At 46.7% G+C, this 24,643-nt stretch overlaps 1 protein-coding gene across 4 annotated transcripts in view; it reads right to left on the bottom strand.

Annotated features, from left to right (window-relative positions):
- TRIO (trio Rho guanine nucleotide exchange factor) overlaps positions 1 to 24,643 on the bottom strand; it is a 223,969-nt gene that overhangs the window by 171,162 nt on the left and 28,164 nt on the right. For all 4 annotated transcript variants that reach the window (XM_032861881.1, XM_032861883.1, XM_032861882.1 and 1 more), the window contains exons 7-8: positions 20,115 to 20,246; positions 7,909 to 8,139 (exon numbers count right to left, since the gene is read on the bottom strand). In XM_032861881.1, coding sequence (XP_032717772.1) covers positions 7,909 to 8,139; positions 20,115 to 20,246 — 363 coding nt within the window. The remainder of the gene's footprint in view (positions 1 to 7,908; positions 8,140 to 20,114; positions 20,247 to 24,643) is intronic.

Below are 24,643 nucleotides of genomic sequence, written 5' to 3'. Positions count from 1 at the left end.
CAGGTGCCTGACAATAATGATAGTCCTCCATTTCTTTATTTCTCTCCACTGGAGCCAAGAACTGTTTCTTCATTCATTATATTCCAAAATCAGAATTAAGTTTGTCCTAAAAATCTATAAAATTATTCTTAATATGGAAAGATATTCTTTAAAAAAAATACAGTTTCTAGAACATTCTGAAGTATACTGAACCTAATGCTCACTTGGAAAAATGGGCTATTTAGACAAAAAAACCTCAGCAAGTTACACAAATATATAGCAAATATTACAGCAAATGTGGAATACAGAACCACAATGCCCTGTGTTGCAAGAGCTACTTTAAAAAAAAAAAAAAAGATTTACTTATTTTGAGAGGGAGGGGAGAGCCTGAACACAGCGGTGAGAGGAAGAGGGGGAGAGAGAATCTCAAGCAGACTCTCTGCTGAGTAGGAGCCTGACTCCGGGCTCCGTCTCGTGACCCTGAGATCTGGACCTGAGCTAAAATCAGGAGTCAGATGCTTAACTGACTGAGCCACCCCGGCACCTGAAGAGCTACTTTTGTTTAATCCAAGAGCATATGAAATGTCAGGAACACTTGCTCCATGTACACTTTCTGGGCTAGAAGGGAACGTACGTGAAGTCAATGAAGAAGGCTCACAGAGGGCTTGGGGGGGATTCAAGATCTAAATGTGAGACCTGAAACCATAAAAATCTAGAAGAGAGCATAGGCAATAATTTCACTGACACTGGCCATAGCAACATTTTTCTAGATATACCTCCAGAGGCAAAGGAAACAAAAACAAAAATGAACTATTGGGACTTCATCAAAATGAAAAAACTTCTGCACAGTGAAGGAAACAATCAACAAAACTAAAAGGCAACTTACTGAATGGGAGAAGATATTTGCAAATGACTTATCTGATAAAGCGTTAGTATCCAAAAAACACATAAAAAACTTAGACAATTCAACACCCAAAAAACAAATAAGCCAATTAAAAATGGGCAGAAGATACAAAGAGACATTTCTCCAAAGCAGACATACAAATGGCTAATAGACACACGAAAAGATGCTCAACATCACTCATCACCAAGGAAATACAAATCAAAACTATAATGAGAAACCACCTCAAACATGTCAGAATGGCTAACTGAAAGCGTAAGAGACAACAGATGTTGGCGAGGATGCAGAAGAACGGAGAACCCTCTTGCACTGTTGCTGGGAATGCAAGCTGGTGTAGCCACTCTGGAAAACAGTATGGAATTTCCTCAAAAAATTAAAAATAGAACTACCCTACCAACCAGTAATCACACTACTACTTGGGTATTTACCCAAAGAATACAGGAACGCTAATTCAAAGGGATATAAGGACCCTGATATTTATAGCAGCGTTATTTACAACAGTCAAATTACGGAAGCAGCCCAGTGTCCACTGACAGGTTACTAAAGAGGTGTAATGGAGTATTATCCAGCCATAAAAAGGAATGAAACCTTGCCATTTGCAATGACATGGATGGAGCTAAAAAGTATAATGCTAAGTGAAATAAGTTAGTCAGAAAAAGACAAATACCATATGTTGTACTCATATGTGGCATCTAAGAAACAAATGAGCAAAGGGAAAAGAAAAAGAGAGACAAAGCAAGAAAGAGCTTCTGAACTACAGAGAACAAACAGATGGTTACCAAAGAGGAGGTGGGGGGGGGGCGATGGTGGAAAGGTGACGGGGATTAAAGAGCACACTTATCATGAGGAGCTCTGAGTGATGTACAGAACTGCTGAGTCAATGTACTGTACACCTGAAACTAATATAACACTGTGTGCTAACTATACTGGTATTAAAATTAAAAACTTAATAAAAAAAAGAGGAGTTGGCGGAACTTTAAACTTTTACATCATCTACCTCCCCATCTATCTTCTAAAAATATTTAAATCACCAGTTCTCTTGGTTATTACCCTAGTTTTAATTACATAAGTACATGAAATTTCTTAAGGAAAACAAAAAAGCTAAGGAAGGAAAGGAAGGAGGAGGGTAGTAGGTAGGTTATTATTCATATAGGGGCGCCTGGGTGGCTCAGTGGGTTAAAGCCTCTGCCTTCGGCTCAGGTCATGATCCCAGGGTCCTGGGATAGAGCCCCGCATCTGGCTCTCTGCTCAGCAGGGAGCCTGCTTCCCCCTCTCTCTGTCTGCCTCTCTGCCTACTTGTGATCTCTGTCTGTCAAATAAATAAATAAAATCTTAAAAAAAAAAAATTTAAATAGTCTTGATGTTGGATATTCCCATCAAACTCCAACCAAATCATCATTCTGTCAATAGTGGCTAATCTGTATCTTTCCCATTCCTAGTTTGGAAATGAATGTAAGAGAGTCCAGAGTTATCCACCCACCCCCTAAATCTTCCTATGTCCAGGTCTTACCCTGGGACACTGAAGTTCCTATGCACAGCTAGTCTCGTTACTGAACACGTCTGCAGGCGTGCACCATCCCCTGTCCAGCTAATCCCTGTGCATTTTCCACTTCGGAGCCCCAGGCAATGTGGCTGGCACTCAATAAAAGGGAGTCCCACGGGGCCTGGGGTTTTCCGGGCTCTCCTGCTCCTCAGCACAGAGGTCCTCGAGGGCTTGACAACCTCTGCCCCCTGCTCACTTCCGATTTGCCCCAGTCCCCTGGGCTCCAGCTCCCTGTCCTGCTGGCTCACAAAGCCAGCTCATGTATCCTATAGTCCTGGATTCTGTCTGCTTGGGGGGAAGAAATTCACCCATTTCCCACCCTTTGAACTCCCACTGTTGGCTTTCAGCTCCTTCTGAGCTTGGATACTAAGATTACCCTCACAGTCAAGTCTCTCCTGAGTTCACTACCACAAAAGGTAATTAAAGCTGGCTCTAAACCCACCAGGACGACCAGCGCCAGCCTCCACTGGCCCCCAGCAGCTCCCCGAACACTTACCCTCCAGCACTCCCTAATTCCAATGGAGAAGCTCTCAGAAAAGATGGTAATCCTCTAACCACTCTTATCACCAGCCACATCAAAACTGTGAGTGTGGGAATGTAAACAGAAGAGAATGTTAAGTAGCTAGGGCTATATAATGATTCTGGTGAGTGGGACGAGAAAAACCCACCCTCCTGACTTAAATTAATAAGCAAAGGACAATGAGGTTCAGAAACTTTCTCTCAAAAGCTAGGTCCATTGTAAGTGATACCAACCAAGAACTCCTAAGTCAAGCATCACAATGAGATGGCTTTTAGTGGCATAAGGATAGCAGCCTAGGTAGGACCCAAGGCAAACCAATAAAATAGCTTTTCTGGGCACCTGAAACCTCTTTCTTTGCCTTGATGGCCTATCCTGACTTCCCTCCCCCTGCAGCATTTAAGACCCTCATTTTGTATTCAAGTGACCAGAATCCGTACTAAAGACCTCACTGCATTTGCACAATTGCCAGGCACTGAAATTATCCCTTCCTTCCTGAGCCACTCCTGATTCCCCAGCATCAAGCAACACTCCTATTCCTTCAAGCAGATCTCCTAGTTAGATCACTTATCTCCAACATAAGGCCAACCCACCCCCATTCCAGAATAAAACTTTTAACCCAGAAGAATCTTTAATTAGAAATATTGGGTAATTCCTTAAATTTCTTCATCTATCCATTCACTCCTTCGACAAATACTGAACTGAATCCCAGACACTTGGGAAACACCAGTGAGTAAAATCCAGATCAGCGCCCCACGGACCTCACACTGCTGCTCTCCACGACTCCTCTGCGACACGCATGGACGGCTGCGAGAGGACTCAGCCTGTCTCCTCAACTGGAGTCTCCCTCCCTTCACCTCCCTCGCCACACTGCAAACAGGGCGAGCTTCCTAACCCAGGCAGCATCCTGTCCTCCACCTCCCGCGCCCAGAGCGTCACGTCAAAATGCACGCGGCACAGGCCCTGCCTGGTGTGAGCTCAGCAGAGCAGGGGGAAGCTCAACAGAGTGGCTGTGAGAGTCAGAGAGGCGAGCAAAAGACCCGTGAGTAAGAACCCGAAGCACTGAGACGAGCCGGATGCCATGTACGTGTTCCTCGCGTAAGCCTCACAGCCACTCACAAGTCACCCAGGCCCTGGCACCCACATAAGCACTCAGGCAAGGTGCACCGTGCCCCTTCCCCGGCATCCCGACACTTACAGAGCCACGTCGCAAGCTTTCACTATGAGGTCACCCTCCCAGCACCGCCCCGTCTCCCACCTCCACACCCCTCCATTCCGCCCACGCCGGGCTGCCTGCCACTCCGTGGACAGGCCCTGGCCTTCTGGGTCTCGAATCTCAGCGCTGTTCACGCTGCCCGGTCCTCGGCCTGCTGACTTCCTACCCATCCTTCAACGAGCAGCTCCAAACCTACCTCTCCTGTGAAGGTGTTCACGACCTGCGCCTCCGTTACGGGTCTCCTCGATCGCCCTGTATACCAGACCCCTACATTTGACATGGAGACGGACGAGGCTTTCTGGAACCCCCACGTTTAAACAAATCATTGAAGCTCAGATATTCATCCTCAAGATGCCTGAGCAAGGTAGGCAGGTAACATGGAGGAGGGCGGCGAGCTGTACTCCCTCCCTCACTCCAGCTAACCCCTTTGGAGGAATGAAATGACTCACATCCACGCCTGAGCGAAATTATACCTGGCAACAACCAGAGGCATTAAACACTAAATCTGAGCATGTTATGGTATAATTTATTAGACTATCAAATGATCTGCTTTTACTAGATTACAATTCCTTGAGAAAAGGACCTTTGACATATGCAACACAGTTACCTCTGTATGTCTGAGTGTCACACATTTGAAAAAGAAAAAGGAATGAAATGTGGGTGAGAAGAATCTAGAAGATACTGGATTTGTTTCACTGTTTTCTCAGTTAATGGCCCCCATCAGCCTGGAAGGAGTTCTTCCATGAAGTAACTCAGAGGGGTGACGTTCACACTCGTGGGCGGGGGTGGCGGTGGGAGGCTCTCTTGGGGAGGGCTGCCTACTTCAGGAAAGGGAATTCTGGGGCCCGTCCACCTCGCCCAGCGTGCTGGAGTAACTAACTGGCACCAGTGTGAGAGGCAGGCCAACTGCAGCGGCGAGGAGGCAAAGGAGCGGGCGAGCAGACCACCGTAGGCTACTGCCACGCGCATCTTCGCCCTTGAACAAGGACAGCCAAACTGCTGACGTTAGAGCGACCTTCGGCGTAGCCTACACTGGAGATCGCTGCTCTGCTCGGCAGGAACGCAAGCGCACACCCACGGAGGGCGGCGCCAACAGTGAACGCAAGGCAATGGGAGCACATCCATCGCTCTAGCGACAAGAAAGGGGGCAGGGTATTGGTTTTCTTTTTAAGTGAACGTGACGAAGGGCTCTACTTGCCAGCAGCAGCATGTGTGTCTGAGTCCGTCCCTAGCCCGCTCCTCCAACGGCAAGGGGCCTCCCCGCCCCTGCCCCCACCCAGCGTCTGGGTATCTGAAACACTTTCCATGCAGAAATCAGAACATTCCCTTAGCTTGTGAAAAAAAAAAAATTGAACACTAAACCAAAATTATTCATGCTTCGATCATGCCGTTCTTCCTGGAGAACATGCGACTGACCCTCTGGCTTCTATGCTTTGGAAGATTTTTCCACAAACATGCATGTCCTCTGTTCTCTTTGGGAGGGCTGTTTCCATAAAAGTGTCATCATTCCACCATTTCTCTCAGCAGGATTTATGGATGCCTTTTCATTACTCAAAACAACCAAGCAGTTTTAAAAGCACCTGTGGTACCTAGTTGACTTATATTTTTTGTGGATTTTGTGTTCATCTTTACAAATTTACCTTTGGCTGACAATGTCTTTGATAAGGACTACTGTTTTTTTTTTCCATTTATTCTCAGCTTACCTCTCCCAGTATATGTTCAAAATAGCAAAAATTTCCACGTGTTATAATTGCTTCAGTTTCAGAAACACACTGTTGGTTCTGACATCCTATGGACTCCTTCGAGGTAAAGTGCTTACTTTGTGTAATCTTATCAACTTCAGTTCTTGCTCCACAAGTCAAGCCTACACAGCAATTTCCTGTTTGCATAACATGTCCAGACCATTCCAGATCATTTAATCAAAAAGATGTTTCCCTTAAAGAGCAATTATCTATTTTCTATGGAATGCTAATAGGACCATATATGCATTATGTGTATTGCAAAACACTTTCTCCCACTGACATCCAACCAACACAACCTACTGATGTTTGAGGAAAAGAAAAATCTAGCTTAAAGAACTGGTCTCATAATTATCATAATTACCTTTCTACATAGAAAATGTAATGGTTGCTGTTTTCAAATTCAAGGGCATTAAGTACTTGGTGCCAAATTAGATGGCTAGACTCCTCAGCCTATTCCCAAAGGTGCCTCTCCCCCCCCCCCCCCTATAAACTGCCCAGTGGCTTATTCTCATGCGCCTGGCACCCTGTGGAGCCCTCAGAGTTGGGGTGACCCGGGGAGGGGGAGCCGCTGCTGCTGCTTCAGACACAAGTCCAGAAGCCATGCTGGTCCATGCGTGTGTAAAAAACACTTGATCCAAGGGACAGAGAGGTGAGTGGGAAAATCCTTTAATAATTGCACTGAAACTATTAACACTTCATGGTCTATAGAAGTTTTTAGACAATTAGGAGAAGCTAATATTTATGCTTTCAACCACAACACCTCTTTTCTCACAAATAACTCCCTGACATTGACCTTCCCTGTTTACTCCCTAAGCTATATTCTTTCCCTGGCAATTATCCTCTTTGATTAAAACAGCATTGGAAAGAAACATGAATAACATCAAAAGATCATTTTGGAGGCACTGGGTATATGGAATCTTCAGAGAACTCAAACACCCAAAAGCAGAATCAAAGCACTGTATGTGAAAATTTAAAATTATAGAGAAATTTAAAGTATTCTGCACTCACCAGACTCACATTACGTGAAGAATGATGTTCAATGAAATACAGAAGAGTCTATGTGCTCATCGGAACACAGCACGACTCTCCACCATCTCGGCCCACTGAGCAGGAAAGCCCACTGGCCCTTGGATGACACGAGGTGGGGGGAATGAAATCTGAACCTGTACATGTCTGAACAATGCTCCTGGGCGCTCAGGGAAGAGAGAGAGGTTTTGTTCCAGACTTACCACCGTTACCGCCCACCGCCTCCTCGGGCTTCCCTGCACACATACCCCAGGATCCTCCCAGCCCCAGCATCAACACGTCATCCACACCCTTTTCCCCTCTATTTCAAGGACACAACCATTATCTTGTTTCTCACTAACGTTGTACTATACTTACCTGCTACCACAGCTTTAACCCTCGAAACCCTGGCAGCAGGCAAATCCTCTCTACCCCGTAAGACAGGCATGAATAGTGCTAGGGCCTAGGCTTACGCTTACTTTTGTAACAATAACAAACAAGGTGAAAACTGCTTAGACACTGATAGTCCTAAACTCCACTTTCTGTGAACTAGACTCGAACCTGTTAAGCACCTACAGGGCACCAGGAACCGCAGGGCCTTCTGAGAGGGAAGGGACGCGCGGTGAGCGTACCGCTCCAGGAACCAGAGAGCACAGAGATGCTGAGCTATAAGGGAACCAGGGGGAAGCCCCTCTGGCACTATTCTCAGCAGTCAGTGTAACTGGGACGACCTGCTTCAGGAACACATGCCCGAGTCCCCAGCGGCGGCCCTGCCCCGGCTCACGTGCTCTGCCTACGCGAGCTAGCAGCTGGCGGAAGCCCGTGCGCACATCGTCAGCACCACGGCCAGTCACGGAAAGCAAAGCAGCTGTGTGCGCGTGTGCATGTGCGTGTGCGATCCTCCCATCTCCCCGGCTTTACCTCTCAGCACAGATCGCCCGGGATGGCACGTGCTCCCCAAGCACCCAACTCCGTCCCCCCGCGGCAAAGCAGCCAGAGACTGACCTGCTGCACGTCTTGCTGGAATACACAGAGCTGCAGCCGCTGGTGCAGTCGGACCTTGCGGTGCTGCCAGATGTTCTCCAGCTGCCGCTGGTGGTGCAGCACCTCGTGGATGACGTCAAGGACGTGGTGCACGGCCTTGGAGTAGTTGGCAGAGGCCGTCAGGGAATCGGAGCTGCCGGGGGTCAGAGGCCGCTGGAGCTTATCGAGGAGCGACTTCCCGTCCTGGCTCACCTTCCGACAAAACAGAGGGGCGATTAGCCAAGGGCCGCCGCTTTACCCAGGCCGCGACCCGGGCAGTGCGCTTGGAGACATGCGCGCGCACACACACACACTCACACACGTACACAAATATAACTGTAGTTTTACTCAAAGACGTATTTTATAAAGAACAAAATAAAATTTAAAACAAGTCCCTCAGTTCTCCAGTGATGCCACAGGACCAAATGTGGTCGAACACTGAGTTAAAAGAATGTTCACTTTCATACATGATAGTTGATGCCATTCGTAGTGAATAAACATCATATTTTGCCTTAAGTGGCATATGTCAGTTAATATAATTACATTGCTGAGTTATCTGCAAATTAAAATTCAAATGTAATAATTTTCTCTTGAGATATTGTTAGAATTAAACAATCACAGTGGAGCCAAGATTTAACACTGAATCTCAAAACCTCAGTTAAAAAAATACTATCTAGCCCTTGGCAAAGAATCTGTACGTAAACTTTCTGATGTAGTTGCATAGCAATTTTACCTCACAGGATAAAAATTTTAAAGTGTCATTTTACTTCATTCATGAACTTAAAGAAATTTTAATTAAAATGCCATCATTTTTTATTATTTTTTTAAAGTATCTTTTTTTTTTTAAAAAGACTTTATTTATTTATTTGACAGACAGAGATCACAAGTAGGCAGAGAGGCAGGCAGAGAGAGAGGAAGGGAAACAGGCTCCCTGCTGAGCAGAGAGCCCAATGGGGCTCGATCCCAGGACCCTGGGATCATGACCTGAGCCGAAGGCAGAGGCTTTAACCCACTGAGCCACCCAGGTGCCGCAAAATGCCGTCATTTTTTAAAACAGATTTCAGTATTATTTCTATATTCTGGCAGCTAACTCCCAAATTACAATGAAATAAAAGCATTCACAGTAGCCAAAGAAATAAGCAAAGATAAAAGTGGAAAATGGAAAGAAAAGCACGACATATTTTTCATATTTAAGTGCTTCTTAAGATTTATAAAGGACTATGCCAGATGCGGTAGAAAAAAAATACGACACCAGACAATAGAAAAGCCACGTGGCCTACAATGTAGGAGGCTGTGATCTGGGGGCTTCTCGTGTCAGCCCTCACCTCGATCCCTGTGCTCAGATACTGCTGAGTCTGGAAACCTCACTGGGTTTCTACAGAAGGGAGGAGCAAATGGGAGCCTTGCGGACAGACACAAGCAGGGTTCAGAGGCAAACCCGCAGGAGTGGGAGGAGGAGGGGAACGGAACACATCGACATGGAAAGCCGGTAGCAGCCAGGAGCCCGTCGAAGAGCCTTCCAGGGTCTTACAACCTCCAGTCGTGCTGGAATGGAACGTGTTTGATTTCTAAGACCTGATTCTGAGACCTCCGTGGGAAGTGCTAACTGTTCCCCACAAAGGCTGGTTGTCAGCCTTCCTAGATTAAAACTGTTCAAATACGTCAAGACAACAAAACGTCAGCAGAAACAGCCAAGGTGACAGAACCAAAGAAAATAGGTGAAAAAGAACCAACTAAACCACTTAGTATCAGGCATGTGTAACAACAAAAATAGTAAAGATAGAAGTCTTCTAAAGCAGAGAGCTTTCCGCATGAGTCACTGAAACTCACGTGGGCATTTTCAATACAGTGGAAAGGGATGTGGAGAGGGACGCACCATGACGGATTTGGGAAGGGGCTCATGGGGGAGGATCGAGAGAGCCAGGATATTATTACCTCAAAATGAAGACCTTTCCTGCTCAATTGTCTGAGCTGGGCTCTATTTAGCACATACACGTGTAGGTCCTTCCTTCCTTCTTTTTTTTTTTTGGCCTACTCTAACATACACTGATTTTTCCAGGAATGCGATTACCATGTTCATCAAAGCAAGGCAGTGCCTGGTTTACTTTTGAAATTTGTAAGAGCTGCTTACCATTTCAAAGTAGCAGCACGATAATGCCATTCTCTCTTTTGGAGTCACCAATATAACACATGTCCAATCTGCACTTGATATATTCGCAATGGTTTTTTGATCTATGGCCAACATAGATAAAGATCTTAATACCTATTTTTTCCTTCTATTGTGCATGTCCTTAGGCATTTATAGGAATACATTTTATTATAAATCACCTTTGTCTCTAATTTATACTGTAGCATATATGTGATTTACATATGTGTACACACAAATTTTAGGTGAAGATAGATTATTCATACATTTTTTATAGCAGGCATCAGAAAATGTTTTATTAATCATTGGGGGGTGTAGCTTCTCTTAGGATTGAAAATCAGTGCCCTGGAGTGCCTGGGTGGCTCAGTGGGTTAAAGCCTCTGCCTTCAGCTCAGGTCATGATCCCAGGGTCCTGGGATCGAGCCCCACATCAGGCTCTCTGCTCAGCAGGGAGCCTGCTTTCCTCTCTCCCTCTCTCTCTGCCTACTTGTGATCTCTCTCTCTCTCTCTGTCAAATAAATAAATAAAATCCTAAAAAAAAAAAAAAAGAAAGAAAAGAAAATCAGTGCCCAAGTCACACACTTCACATTCTATAGAGCCTAGTAAGAATTCCTAGAAATATTTCCTCTAAGTTTTACTCCTTATAACAAACATAAGTCAAGAAACCCACAGAGCACACGATTTGGTGAATATGTGTTAGAAGGCTATAGATCAGAGGTATGGCAGAGGAGGCAGTTACCTCCTCCAAGTCCACTGGCCCCTCCTTGATAGCCAAACCCTGATCGCCAGGGATGGCAATTCCCCAGTACAAAATTGCATTTCCCAACCTCGCTTACAAGCAAGAGTAGCCAACACACAGAAATAAAAAATGTTGAGGGGGCTTCCAGGAAAGACATTTAGCGGGTGGTGTATGCTCAGCCCCTCTTGCCTCTTTCCCCTCCCTGCTCCCAAGAACCTGGTGGAGATGGCTAGAGCTTTGGCAACTGATAACAATGTCGAGGCAGCCTTAAGAATGGCAGCCTCCCCGCTAAAGGGGCAAAAGACAATTGCATCCAGAGATCTCTTACTAACAGAGCTACTGCACCAGCCCTGAAATGCCAGCCTTGGGACTTCTACACTGGCAGAAAGCAACCTTATCTTAAGCCACTGTTTTACAACATACACTGGAAATACAAAATTCTCAGGCCTCACCACATGCCCTCAGGCATTCGGGAGACACCATTAATGATCTACTATGAATAAATAAATAATCTGAGCAAGAATATTCCAATGAATCTGTCTTCCCTTGGGGGTCTCTGCAATACTTAGCAGAGCTCTGGAGCAGATACCATTACTGGGTTTAGAAGAACACGCTGGCTCATGACAGATGGGTGGTAGGAAATGGCTGAGTTCACACACAGAACGTGAACACACAAATACCTCAACATAAGAAAACTTACAAGTAGAACCCCACCTTCTGGGAATTCCTAAGCAGGGACTGAGGTGCCCGTGTCAGTGTGACCGCTGGTGTTGTCAGTGGCAGACGGATTCCAGGCAAGAGAACATCGCTTACGCCCACTGAGACCAGACGCAGACAGCGCGCGACTCCAGCACATGCTCACTGTAGCATTTCTCCAACAGACTTTTCAGACACAATTCTATCTCCGTGCAGCTTTTATTTTTTTTTTTTCATTTTTGTTTTAAAGATTTTATTTATTTATTCGGGAGAGAGCATGAGCAAGAGAGAAAGAAAACGACCAGTGGGAGGGTGGGGAAGAGGGAGAAGCAGGATCCCTGCTGAGCAGGGAGACCAAGGTCGTGCTCAACGTGGGGCTCAATCCCAGGACCCAGAGGTCATGGCCTGAGCCAAAGACAGATGCTTAACCGACCGAGCCAGCCAGGCGCCCCAACTCAGTGTGTCGATTGAAAAGAAGCTATGCAAGCTCATAAAGGATATCACTTCTATTTTACTGACTTCCAGTAAAACGTCTCCCTTCATTAATACAGTAGTAGTACGTAAGGAAAAAATATGCTACATATTTATGAAGGCTACCATTCTATCGCAAAGAAATAAAGATTTTTAAATGGTACAGAATAACCAGAAGAGAAATAATGAAAGACACTGTAAATTATACAGTAGCCAAAATATTACTATATACTTTAAGTACTGTAACAAATAGGCTACGTTTATAGTATGTGAAGCAGTTCTAGATTTCTTAACCATTGAACCAGGTGAATCAATTTATTGAAGTTATATGTTTTGTCTAAAAATAATTTTCTAGTTTTCAGGCAGTTCAACCCTGTCCCACAAAGGGATAATAAATAGCTCAAGAAAAAGATCAACCTTTATTATCAAAGAGCAGGACTTCTATAATTTTTGAAGAAATCAAAATGACTCATTTTTTTCAGGTTCTGCTCTTTGTTTTTCTTGGAACACAGTGCTCGAGGACTTCACGGATAGTGCAAATTGCATTTTACAAAGACTAATAATGTTCTATAGGTGTACGAACTAATATGTTCTAGTAACTATATCAGTTAGGACAAATGAAAATTCTTAAGTGTTAAAAATCCAGAATAATGGTCTGGTCCTTGAATTTTTTTTTTTTTAAAGATTGTATTTATTTGAGACAGAGAGCATGGGAGTGAGCAAAGGGGAGAGGCAGAGCGGGATGGAGGGGGGGAAGCAGGCTCCCTGCTAAAGAGGGAGCCCAGGACCCGGAGATCATGACCTGCACCAAAGGCAGGCACTTAACCAACCAAGCCACCCAGGCACCCCTTGAGTATTTACTTTTAATTAAACTCCACATAAAATTTGTAAGATTGGGGAGCTCTGGATTCCTGTGTGTTCCACCGCACCCCACAGAGACTTGCCTATTCTTACTTCAGGTACTTGGTGCTCCACATTTCCCGTAAATCAGATGAGAGCTAAGAGACTCCACCAGGAGTCTTCCTCACGTGCACAAAGTAAGAAGGCTGCTCTGATCTAAGGAAAGGGAATAGCACCTGGACATTATTGCTTAGGGCTGCAAAAACCGCCACCTCCCAAAGAGCACATATGACCTGCAATACGTCAATTAGGTCTAAATGTGGTGGTGCAGATCTGAAGGTGCTAGGAAATGATAGCCACCAGATAGAACCCAAACAAGCAAGCAAAACACACAAAATATATAAAGGCACGATGAGAAATGATGACACTTAGCATGCCAGTGTCCTTCTTTGAAACTTTCAGGAAACAAGTTGCACCACTTTCATCAACTCGGACCACCATGATTTGGTTTTTTTTTTTTTTTTTGGCAGGGCTTGGGGCTTGCCACGGCCTGCAGAGCACACCCCTCCACGCAAAGCCTGGGAATGGCTCCATGGCCACCACTAGCCTTTCTAGCTCATGCTGAAATGATTCTGAAATCAAAGTTCTAATATGACAGGAAGGAGTGATGATGAGTCCGCACGTTCTGAAGCTGTGGTCGATGGTCCTCGGCCAAACAGGAACACCTCCTCCCTAGGTTAGGAGGTTAAACCTGGCAGAAGACAGCTACACTAAGAAGGTCCTACCAATAACAGAGCCCAATGACCTTCTGGAAGGCCCTGACCTGGCAGTGGCATTTTCCCACGCATCAGGGAGGCTACCCGGAGAGAAAAGCAACATTCTTGCCTTCAGATTTCCCGGCTCCCCTCTGATGATGGTTCTTTCTCCCGGCCAAGTTCTCTAGTGGCAGGTTTCTTGATCTTTCTGCTATTAGGTTTCTTACTCACAACCAGATCCATCCAACCATGTCTGACTCTCTGCTACCTCTCCCCAGGATCCCCAGAAAGGAAAAACCAAGAGAAGATGGAAACAGGAAACGGCTGGAGGAGCCCAGGTAGTTACATCAGGTCCATGCAGAGAACATGGCTATGTGGCAGATTCCACCTGGGCCTGCCATTTTCTACTCCTTCGTATTTCAAGCCCTGCAAGGATTCTAGGCTGGGGGTGTGCGGAGACTGCTGCGCGGTCTGGCACCTCTGACACTGTGCCAAACACTGACCCCAGCACCCGATCAAGAGCAACGCTGCATTACTTAATGAGGCTTTGGAATGACCAGTTTACAGAAGTTCCTCTACGGCGAGGCCACCGAGCTTCCATGTACACCAAAGACAAGGGGTTTTAGTGAGCTATCAACATGACTCAGTTTGCTGTTGTTCTTACATGCCGTTGACCCTAATCATGCCGTCGACACTAATCATGCCGTCACCCACGCACGCAGTGCCTCACAGAAGGAGGCCGACCGGCTTCACGGGCAGCGACCCAGTCACCTCCAGAACTGCGCAGTATGTCGGCACATCTGCTACACGAAGAAGCTGGTACAGAAACGAAACCCGGACGTCACTGCAAATCAGAGCAGCCAGGGCCGACGTGCCACCTCCCTTCCTCCCACTCCAGGAGTCGCTAGCCACGGCTGCGAGGACCGTCGGCAGGTGTGCGGACACGCCTGCCCAGCTCCGGCATTCCGTGTTCAGCGTGCAGGGCCACATGGGCTTCCTGAGCTAAAAGTCCTCCGCAGGAATTTAATTTGTGGGGAAAGTGGTGGATGAGTTTGTTTGCTCAAAAACAGTGTTAAAAATGAATAACCTACATGCTGTTTCTAAAAGTATAGCTTCCCCAGACGAGTCTGTTGCTTCACTCTCCTGTGATCAACCTCGGCAGCCAGGATTAGCCCCGACCCTGGCAAGGGGAAGCAAGTGCAAGTTCATGGGGCAGATGCACGCTCCCGCTGCCGAATCACAAACAGCAACACCATGGGCCGGGGCTCATGACAACACCGAGAAGCAGGGGTTTGTGACTTGGAAAAAAAAAATGCTGGGAAGATTTCCCACAGCAAACCAGTATCACCAGAGAACAGAAACTGCAGACACTGTTTAAAGAAATAAATTACGGGGAGAAGGGGAAAGTGAGAGGAAAAGAGAAGGGGTGAAGTCCTGCTCTCCACGTCCCTGCCCCTTGAGGACCCCGTGCCCCGGCGGGGTCTCAGAGTCAGCCCTGGGAGGACAGCCTCCTGGGGGGACCGCAACCCTTCAAACAAGGGCGAGGACTGGCTCCAGCGTGGGGTGGGTAAGCCTTGCAGCAGGGACACCCACCGGTAAGGACATCCCTTAAACACAGACGGCGACTCTGCATCTCCGGGCTGGAGCGTGAGAAGCTGCTTTGACCGGCACCCTGCAGTTAGAACGCGACTGATTCAGGAGAGGAAAAATCACTTCAAAATCAAAAGGAGTCCTTCCCTTCCTCTCCCTTCCCTCCCTCCTGGCATAGAGGAAATGGCTCCCAGGGTCTAGGCAGGGAGGTGGGGGCGCCAACACAGGTGTCCCCCGCAGGGCCTTCTAAGGCCCCGAGGAGTCGGGAGGGGGCAGACACACACAGAGAAGCCAGACCAAGTGGCTAGATGTGGCGGATGGAGAAAATACACTCCCTGAACAATCAGCTAATACATCTGGGGGTGAAGGGAGCCAGGCTTTCCGTGGTCTGAGAAGGAATTTGTAAACACAGAAAGGGAAAGGCTGGAAAGAGCCCCGCCACGCTGGATTGGGAACGGAAGCACCGGTATGGCCACGCGGGTCTGACCACAGACGCGATGCGATCCAGCAGCAGTCCCGGATGGGGTGGCGCAGGGACACAGCTGTGCACAAGGGTTTCCCGACCGTCTGCCCCGAGAGCCTGGATGCACGGATGCCCCACAAGTAAACAGGCACTCCCGAGCGCCCCATCTTAGTCCCTAAATCCCACACAGCGCAACTCCGGCAGCTCCTCAGTGAGATGGTGGGTCCCAGGGATGAGGCCCGAAAAGAATGGAGTGAGCCTGAGAACATTCTACCTGAATTTCGTAAGGGTGTGCTCCAATAATGGTAAGGGCATTAGAAAAACCAAAAGCAGACCCAAAAACCACACACAAAAAGGGGCTCCTGCTCCCTAAATGTGGACAATTTAAGCATCAAAATAGAGTTTCAGATTATAACCCCAATAAATACCATACGTTCACACTGAAATGATGATTAAGTAGGAAAGAAAGATAATACAGTTCTTTCTCACAGTAGCAGAGCACGTAGTAAGTGGAGGAGGAACACTGGCCACCAGGCGGCCTCGGCAGTGGTAGCTCAGAGGGGCGGAGGCCGGCGCGGTCTGATGAGAAACCGTGGTCAGTGTTTCTCCCACAAAATGCTCTTCAACACCAAATCTTTTTAAGGATCACTTTGCACTGGAGAAACCTTGCAGACACCAACCTCACCAAGGGGTCAAGGTCAACATCACCAGTGGTGAGAGGGGTCAGCATCCTGTGACCCTGCTGGGACACTCGGCTTTTATCAGCACAGGAGGAAAACTGCCTGGGTGGGCAGCAGGCTGAGGGTCATCCTAGAAACCGAAGGTGCTTTGTTCCCGAATACTGTCACAAAGACTAAATAATGCTCCACCATAAAAGGAACCCAATGAGATGAGTCCACCAAGTGTGATGCGTGCTGTTGACAGCATCCTGGGAAACAGCCCCGGGTCTGGGGGAAGGACGGCTGTGTTGCCACATAGCTCATATGCTGACTCCAGAGAGCAGGGAGAGGGGAGGAGCGACGGAGCCAATGGGGCAAAATGTGCAAAACTGGGAAATCTGGGTAAGGGAACGTGGGAGCTCTCTGTTCCACTCTAACACTCTTCTATAGTCTGAAACGATTTCAAACATTAATTAAAAAGAAAAAAGTTTGTCCTGTTCTATTGGAAGGCTTTTCTGATCATTTCACTGTGAAGTTACCGTTTCCTTGAGTTTATAGCTCAGCTGCAAACATGTTTTTAGGCTAAAAATTGTGGTTTAATCCCTCAGCCTGAAAAGCAGTTTACTTGCCATCAAATTATTTAAGACTTTGTACCAACACAAACTCCCATGAAACTGCACAGTAGGTAAAGTGAAGTTCCCATGTGAAGATGCCCCATTCCTATAGAAGGCAGTGTGCCAGAATCATGTACTTTGCCAGAAGGACAAGGGCTCCAGGCAGACTGAACTGGCCAAGGTAGCCACAGAATGACACTGGTCAGGTCAGGCTGACTCCGACGTAAGTCGTGTCCTCTAAGACCATAGCCTGGTTACTGCCAAGCACCTTAATAGTGAACTATTCAGCCCCACAGGGGTCTGGAACCTATCAGAGGAATCCAAGCACAGTTCCCAAGAAAATCACTAATATGTAGATGAGTGAAGGCCCAGTTACACGGTGGGCAACAGACACTCACTTTCCTGATTACAGGTCAAAAATCAGACAATGCCTTGAGATGGTACGCTAGGGAGAAAGAAATTAGTATGTTTTTTGGAACTCACAATAATCCTCAAGAACTAACGCGATGAAAAAAATTATAGATCTGTTCAACTTTCCATTTTACTGTTAAAAAAATCTATCACTCGGGGAGCCTGGGTGGCTCAGTGGGTTAAGCCTCTGCCTTCAGCTCAGGCCATGATCTCAGGGTCCTGGGATCAAGCCCCGCATCAGGCTCTCTGCTCAGCAGGGAGCCTGCTTCCCCAGCTCCCTGCCTGCCTCTCTGTCTACTTGTGATCTCTCTCTGTCAAATAAATAAAATCTTAAAAAAAGAAAAAAAAAAAAAGCTATCACTGGGCACCTGGGAGGCTCAGTTGGTTGAGTGTCTGACTCCTGATTTCAGCTCAGGTCATGATCTTGGGGTCGTGCAATCCAGCCCCACATCCGGCTCCACACTGGGCACGGAGCCTGCTTAAGAGTCTCTCTCTCTCCCCTTCCCTCTGCTCCTCCTTCCCACTCTAAAAATTAAATAAATAAATAAATAAGCAAGCACACAAAATTAAAAAGGCTATCACTAATATTTATATAGTTCCTAATAAATTAGATTATTAAATTAACTAAAATACATTGGGTATAAAATTAAGAAGAATATGGAGGACTCCTTTTAAATTCCAGGGACAAAATAAAGCAGTACCACACACACACACACACACACACACACACAGTGGGGGATCTTTTGGATAAAAAGGTAGCCAGAAAAAAATGAAACAAGATGGGATCAGGAGGGAGACAAACCATAAGAGACTCTTAAGCTCACAAAACAAACTGAGGGTTGCTGGGGGTGGGGGGGGTAGGGATAGGGTGGTTGGGTTATGGATATAGGGGAGGGTATGTGCTATGGTGAGTGCTGTGAAATGTGTAAGCCTGACCATATACAGACCTGTACCCCTGGGGCAAATACTACATTATATGTTAATAAAAACAATTAAAAAAAAATAAAGGTAGCCAGGGAAACAATCATGTAGATTTTAACCTTCAGGGCAGGAGGTATGACCACATTCTGAAGCAAATATCACAACCATTCCGTACATCCATTCAATTCACCCAAGGACGCTAAGGGATCAGGAGACTAGGGCCCAAGGACAGGAGACTGGCAGCCACTTGGTGAAGCAGGAAGTGCCAGACTGAAAAACCAATGGTCAGTTTCTTCCCTGTGATTCTGACCAGTGTGCTGGTAGCTCTGGTCAAGGAAGACATGGGTAAACCGAGCATCCTCTCTGTGCCCTGCCCTCTACAGGGTTTTGCGTATTTCTAACTCGAGTCTTGGGCGACCTTTCATCTCAGCATACACGGCTGCAGATGCCCACGATGAAGAGAGAGCAGGGGACACCTCGCTGAAGACAAGCATGCACCTGCACTCCCCTCCGGGAATTTAACCGGAGTCAGAAAGGCAGACTGGTCTCACTGACCTGACGACCACACCATGGATGACGGCAGGCACACATCAGGCTCTCTGCACCAGCTGTGCCCAGCACGTGAGGGCATGTGGAGGCAGCAAGGTGGCAGCTGAGAGCATGGAGCCGGCCTGCCCGGGCTCATGTCTCTGCTCCACCTCCTCCAGGGGCTGACCTAGCACAAGTCACTTGATCTCCGAGCCTCAGTCTCCTCATTTGTAACAGCACAGCCAACAAGGACACATGCCCCAGAGTTGTGAACAAGCAATAAGTGATCCCATAAAGTCCTCACAAAAAAGCCAGGCCCAGGGGTGCCTGGGTAGCTCAGTCGGTTAAGTGTCCAACTCTTGGTTTAAGTTCAGGTCATGATCTCAGGGTAGTGAGATCGAGCCCTACATCGGGCTCTGTGCTGGGCGTGGAACCTGCTTCAGATTCTCTCTCTCCCTCTCCCTCTGCCCTGCTCCTGCTGTGTGTGTACGACCCCTTTCTAAAATATAAATAAATAAATAAATAAATAAATAAATAACAACTAATAAAATAAAAAAAAAAACACGCCCAGAGAAAGGGGGCAGAAAATAAGACAGGGATATAGTAAAGAAATAATTTACCTTAAAATAATAATTTAAAAAAATGCTATACTTAGATTTCTAAAGCAGCTAGTAGCTTCAACCAGTGTGTGGTTTTTTGGGATGCCTGGGTGGCTTAGTCAGTTGAGCACTCTTGGTTTGGGCTTAGGTCATGATCTCAGAATTACAAGATGGAGCCCAATATCGGGCTCTGCACTCGGCACGGGAGTCGGCTTGAGATTCCCTCTCCCTGTCCCTCCCACTGCTCGTGTGGTCTCTCTCCCAAATAATCAAATCTTTAAAAATAAATAAATAAATAAATAAATAAAGACAGTGTGTGCTTTTTGACCTAGAACATGAGGCAATATCAGGTTTCCCTCCTTTCTACAAAGTTTCATTCAGGAAAATTAAACTGAGTTCAACTAGACGGAACAGCACGTGAAAACACCTATTTCTAAAGTACATGCAGTCCAGACAGTTGGAATCTCACTTACTCTATCAGGTGAAAACATAAGCACTCCAGAGGAAATCCACAAACGTCACAGGGGCAGGGGAAATGAGCTCATGGCCGACCACCCCTTTTTACAGGAGCCCCACAACCCCATCCCAGGACACACACATTGTTCAAAAGCCACAACCAAACTGCACGTTAACACGAAATCTACAAGCCATGTCTGGGCTAAACAAAACTGTCTTCTTTCTCCCCAGCTCCTGGGATTAGGACACAAGACTGCTGCCTCGCATCTCAAGTGCAACTGAGTGGAACTGCCCGCTCACCTCGGAATAAGCAAGAGTGATGTGCTCATATATTCCCTGATGGTGATGAATGGCGTCCTCCAGATCCTGCAGCTCGGAGGGAAGGTCTACCTCACCACAGGCTTTACACCACGAATCCACGTTGCTCATGTACTTGGAAGATTAAAAAAAAAAAAAAAAGATTACTTCTATCAATGGCAATTTATACTAAGAAGTACATATTTTTTAAACATGGTTTTGAAATTAGGGTCACTGAGAGAGAGTCTAAGAAAGCAGCAAGGTTGAGTCTGCACCACAGCCAGCACGGAGGTGAGCCCTCAGACCACAGCTGGACTTCACCCCTGAGCTCAGGTTCTAGCAGGAGCGGGGCTGGGCCCAAGGACCTGCTGTTTGAAATGACAGCCCCAGGTCACTCTGAGGCCCACACGGAGCAACACGTCTGGGGTCACCCCGCCCTGCGTTCGGTTTTGGGCCTCCTGGTTAACTCCCCAGCCCTCCTCTGAACCAGAGATGCCAACGAGCCTGCGCCACGAGCCGTGGGGGGCATGGAGGCCCGGCGGCCCTGTGCCTAGGCCCCAGCCAGGAGCTACAGCCCTGCCTTCCCACTTTCCTCTAACACTGAGATGCTAGCAGAAGCCCAAGTATCTGAAATCGTTTACCTGAACACAGGAAGAGCAGCAGGCCCAAATGAAGGCCACCCAAAGTCCTCAGCTGTGCCCTCCGAGCCCACGGGAAGGCTGAGGGAGGTGGTGGACTGACTCAGAGGTCTTTCCCACTTTGCACATAAATGAGAAGGGAAACGTCTCAGCTGCAGTCCTGGCTGAGAACTGTCATTCCAACCTCTCCTCAGTTTTCTGCCCCTGCCCCTGCCGCAGCCCCAGGATTCATCGAGTGGAGAAATCACTGCCAGACTTCCAGGGAGACCCTATCAGCACCCACCGCAGGTAAGTGTCAAAGGCAAGCGGCAGAAGACCGCATTAAAGATGCTAAATCAATTAAGCCAAGTAGGCATGGACACGTTTCCCTGGGCTTCACCTCATTTATTCTAATTCCCTGGCATCTTTCTATGTTTACCAAGGAATGCAGAGGGTGATTATTCGAAATTGGGTGAGGACCTGCCAGACAGGAAACGTGCTAGGATTCTCTTAAAATACACAGGAGAATGACCCGCCAGTTACTTATGACTTTTTTTAGAAACTTAAAATAGGCAAGTCACTCAAGTAATAATGTGTTTATAAAAATCCTTTTATCATTAACGTACTGGCTCAGAAAAATATCTGTGTGCAGACCTCAGGGCTTGAAAGGAATTTGCAGGCCCTTCTGCGTCCTGTGATAGCAGCTCACGCTTCAGCCGCCACGAGCGCAGGGGATATCCTCGCTACCGCGCCCTCCGAACACCTTCAGGCCCAGAGAAGTAGGAACAAGGCTGCCTTACACCTCTCCCCTCCGCACGCGTGCATGTGGGACGACACACGCGTATTTCTAGGGATTTCTTGTGTGGAGCATTCCAGAAATGTCAAACAGGTCAGGCTGAGTGATCTCGGTTTCCCTCCTTTTCTGTGACTGCATTAAATACCAATCATTGAAAACCTTTCTCAAATATGAATAAAGAGAAACATTCGTGAAGTTTTATATATGCCTGTAATAAAAGTAACTCAGAACTTCTTCAAATATCTAGAAAGGGTATTGATTATATTCACCTGAAAAAAGACAGCCAGGTCCTAAATACGTAGAGAGAGATGGCCTGCCATGAGTTAGCCACTGTGGAGAAAGGATTGTGCACGCCTAAATTTACTGGGCTGAAGTATCCCAGTGACAGACATAAACCTGGGCAGGGTTTCACAGGGCTTCTGTGCAGTGTAATTTGTCTCGTGTTTATGAGATGGCAACTCAAGACCCCAGAGTACAAGCTCTAAGGCCTGAATGGTTTCTCAAAGAGCCTGAACCCACACCACAGGGCAGCCATCTCCATCTAATAGGTCTTCCCCAAGGAAATGGCATCCTGGTGGCAAAGTCCAACAGGTACCTATATCGAGTAGAACCTCTCTGGGCCAGTTAATACGATAACGTGCATTGCGGATGGGCAAGGGGGGAAGCCTGGTGTGTTCATTCCCCGAACTTCTCGGACCATTCTACGGCCTTCCACCCTCTCCACCCCCAGGCTGTGCACGTATCACCATCTTGAGACATATGGTTGGGACTACACCACCAGGGGAGTACGTACTCCGTAAAGGACAGGTTGCAGGAGGTGGCTACCGTACTCCAGGGAGACCAGAGCAGCCAATTTAGTCTCTGATACTTTAAATGCCTAAATACGTGAACACACAGTATCCAGCTAGGCGAGGGCAAGAGAATTCAATGCTTCTCCATGAATTCAAATCGGGAGCTGCTATAGAACTGGGAACTCTGAGGCTCAGCAGAATGATGACTTTTTTAAAGTGTAGCTGAACACAGGATGAAGAGTCTGGCTCAGCCAGTTTGCAAAACTGAGGCAAGCAGATGAGGGCAGAGTAATTAATACACATAGCTTCACCAGGAGAGCTCTAATCATTAATTAGGTTTGTTTCCATAAACATTTATTCCACTACCCTCCACATGCTGAGAGCGGGGGCTTCCAGTCTGGGAGCTGCTCAGCGCTCTGGCCTGCTCTGCCTCCTGCCGCCCACCTCCCACCCCCAACAGGGCTCATGACAGGGCACAACTGAGCACGGGTGCTTAGCTCATTTAGAAGACACAGAGACAAACTGCCCAGAATGGGAATTTTTCAAATATTTAGAGAGATTTTCTCTTCTTTGACAAAAATAACACTGGTTTAGTATTACAGATACACACACACGTACATGTTTAATATAAATATCAACTCAAACGTCAGAGTTATTTCAATTTCTTCAGCTTTTTGTTTTCACTTCTAGAAAATATTACCCTAGAAGTTTTATATTTGCCTAGAGTAAAGTAACTTGCAATTTACTACTTTTCCTTCATACTTCATCATTTCTGCTCCTTGAGTACTCATCAGCAGCCCCTCTTTCCCGGTTCCGCCAAGGGAGACGGCTCCTTTCTCTGAGCATGGAGATCACAGGAGGGAGAAGCCTGTCCCATCTGCGAAGCTCGGACAGTATCAGCACGGTGACTTGGAGGAGGCAGGCTGGTCGCGTGCGTTACACCTGTTCTCCTTAATAACTTTTTATTTTTATGCATAATTACTCCAATTCCTTTCTATTCCATGAGAATCTCTGTTTTTGTCCACAAGCCAAAAGTCAGGCCTACGCTTTTATAAAGTAAAACACCATTAAACTGGGGAACAATTACATGTGTATTATTTGCCTTAAAAATTCAAAAAGGAATAGTGAAGTATTATTTTCCTCCGAGTTCCAACCCTGACTTAGGATAAAGTTATCTGGATAACTAGGATAGATCATGTTTATCATAAATGTTATTTTTAAAACTTTTTATGGAAAGTGAAGTTTTATAAGGATATTAACCTAATAAAGAGTGTTCTATTATGTCAGGAACTAAAAGACTGTCACAGACCTCAACAGAAGTCCCAACATACGCAAATCACTCCCCAAACACAATATAAGGACAATAATATCACTGGTCCCATCTACTTCACTGGGCTGATTTAAAGAAGAAACGACAATTTGTGTCAGAGAGCTCTGTAAATTCTAAAGAACTATAGAGATACCGGCTCTCACTTTATTTTTGGCTATTATCAAATTGCAAAGCTCTCAAACTCACAGATGAAGTGAGGTCATCAGAGTTAAGGCTCACTTAAAGGTACACCTTTATCAGCATTCGCAGAACTTACGGCAGGGATGGAAATGTCTGTCTGTGCTGTCTGGTACAGCAGCCAGCAGCCATGATGTGGACACTGTATGGCATTTTAATTTACTTTTACATTCTCTTAACAAACTTTAAGTAATTTCAACGGTGGCATGTGGTGACTGGCTACCACACTGGAGAATGCAGCTCTAGACCTTTTTTTTTTTTCTTTTCAGAAAGGCAGACTGCCACACACTCAACCTCGAAGTTTGACTGCCCTCCTTTGTTTCCACAAAGGGACCCTGAGGGTCTGTGTGGGGGGTTCTAGCAGGAAAGCACAGGTACTGGCGTGCTCCTGACCAAAGACTATCCTCTTTCGGGAACACTCACCCTCCTGGATACAGCTAGCAGCCCCTGGGAGGGACACACGTGGAGCGGGGACAGAGGAGGGGGACACCCGCCTCACCAGCCAGATCACCCCTGGTGATCAGTGGGGTGACAGATGTCATAGCCAGATCACCCTCACACCCCAGATCATTTTTGTTTAATAGTAAAAACGGGAGATGTGAAGGTATAGTAAAATCAATCACTTTTTCTGGCTTTATAAAAAGGTAATTCTAGTGACATTAGCTATGAAAGTTTCGTATCAAGAGACCATCCAGCAGACAGGCCATGTGACCAAAAGCAGGAACACCGCGTACCGGTGAGACTGCCGGCCTCACAGCCCTGTCTCCAAGCTTGCAAATGGAGACTCTGGGGGCGCACAGAGCATCCCCAGAGGGGCAGCC

Source organism: Lontra canadensis, unplaced genomic scaffold (genome assembly GCF_010015895.1).
Source record: "Lontra canadensis isolate GAN:19392208 unplaced genomic scaffold, GSC_riverotter_1.0 scaffold22, whole genome shotgun sequence".
In the NCBI taxonomy this organism is placed as follows: Eukaryota; Metazoa; Chordata; class Mammalia; order Carnivora; family Mustelidae; genus Lontra; species Lontra canadensis.
The sequence above is the reverse complement of the archived record's forward strand: the minus strand, read 5'-3'. Positions and strand labels throughout refer to the sequence as shown.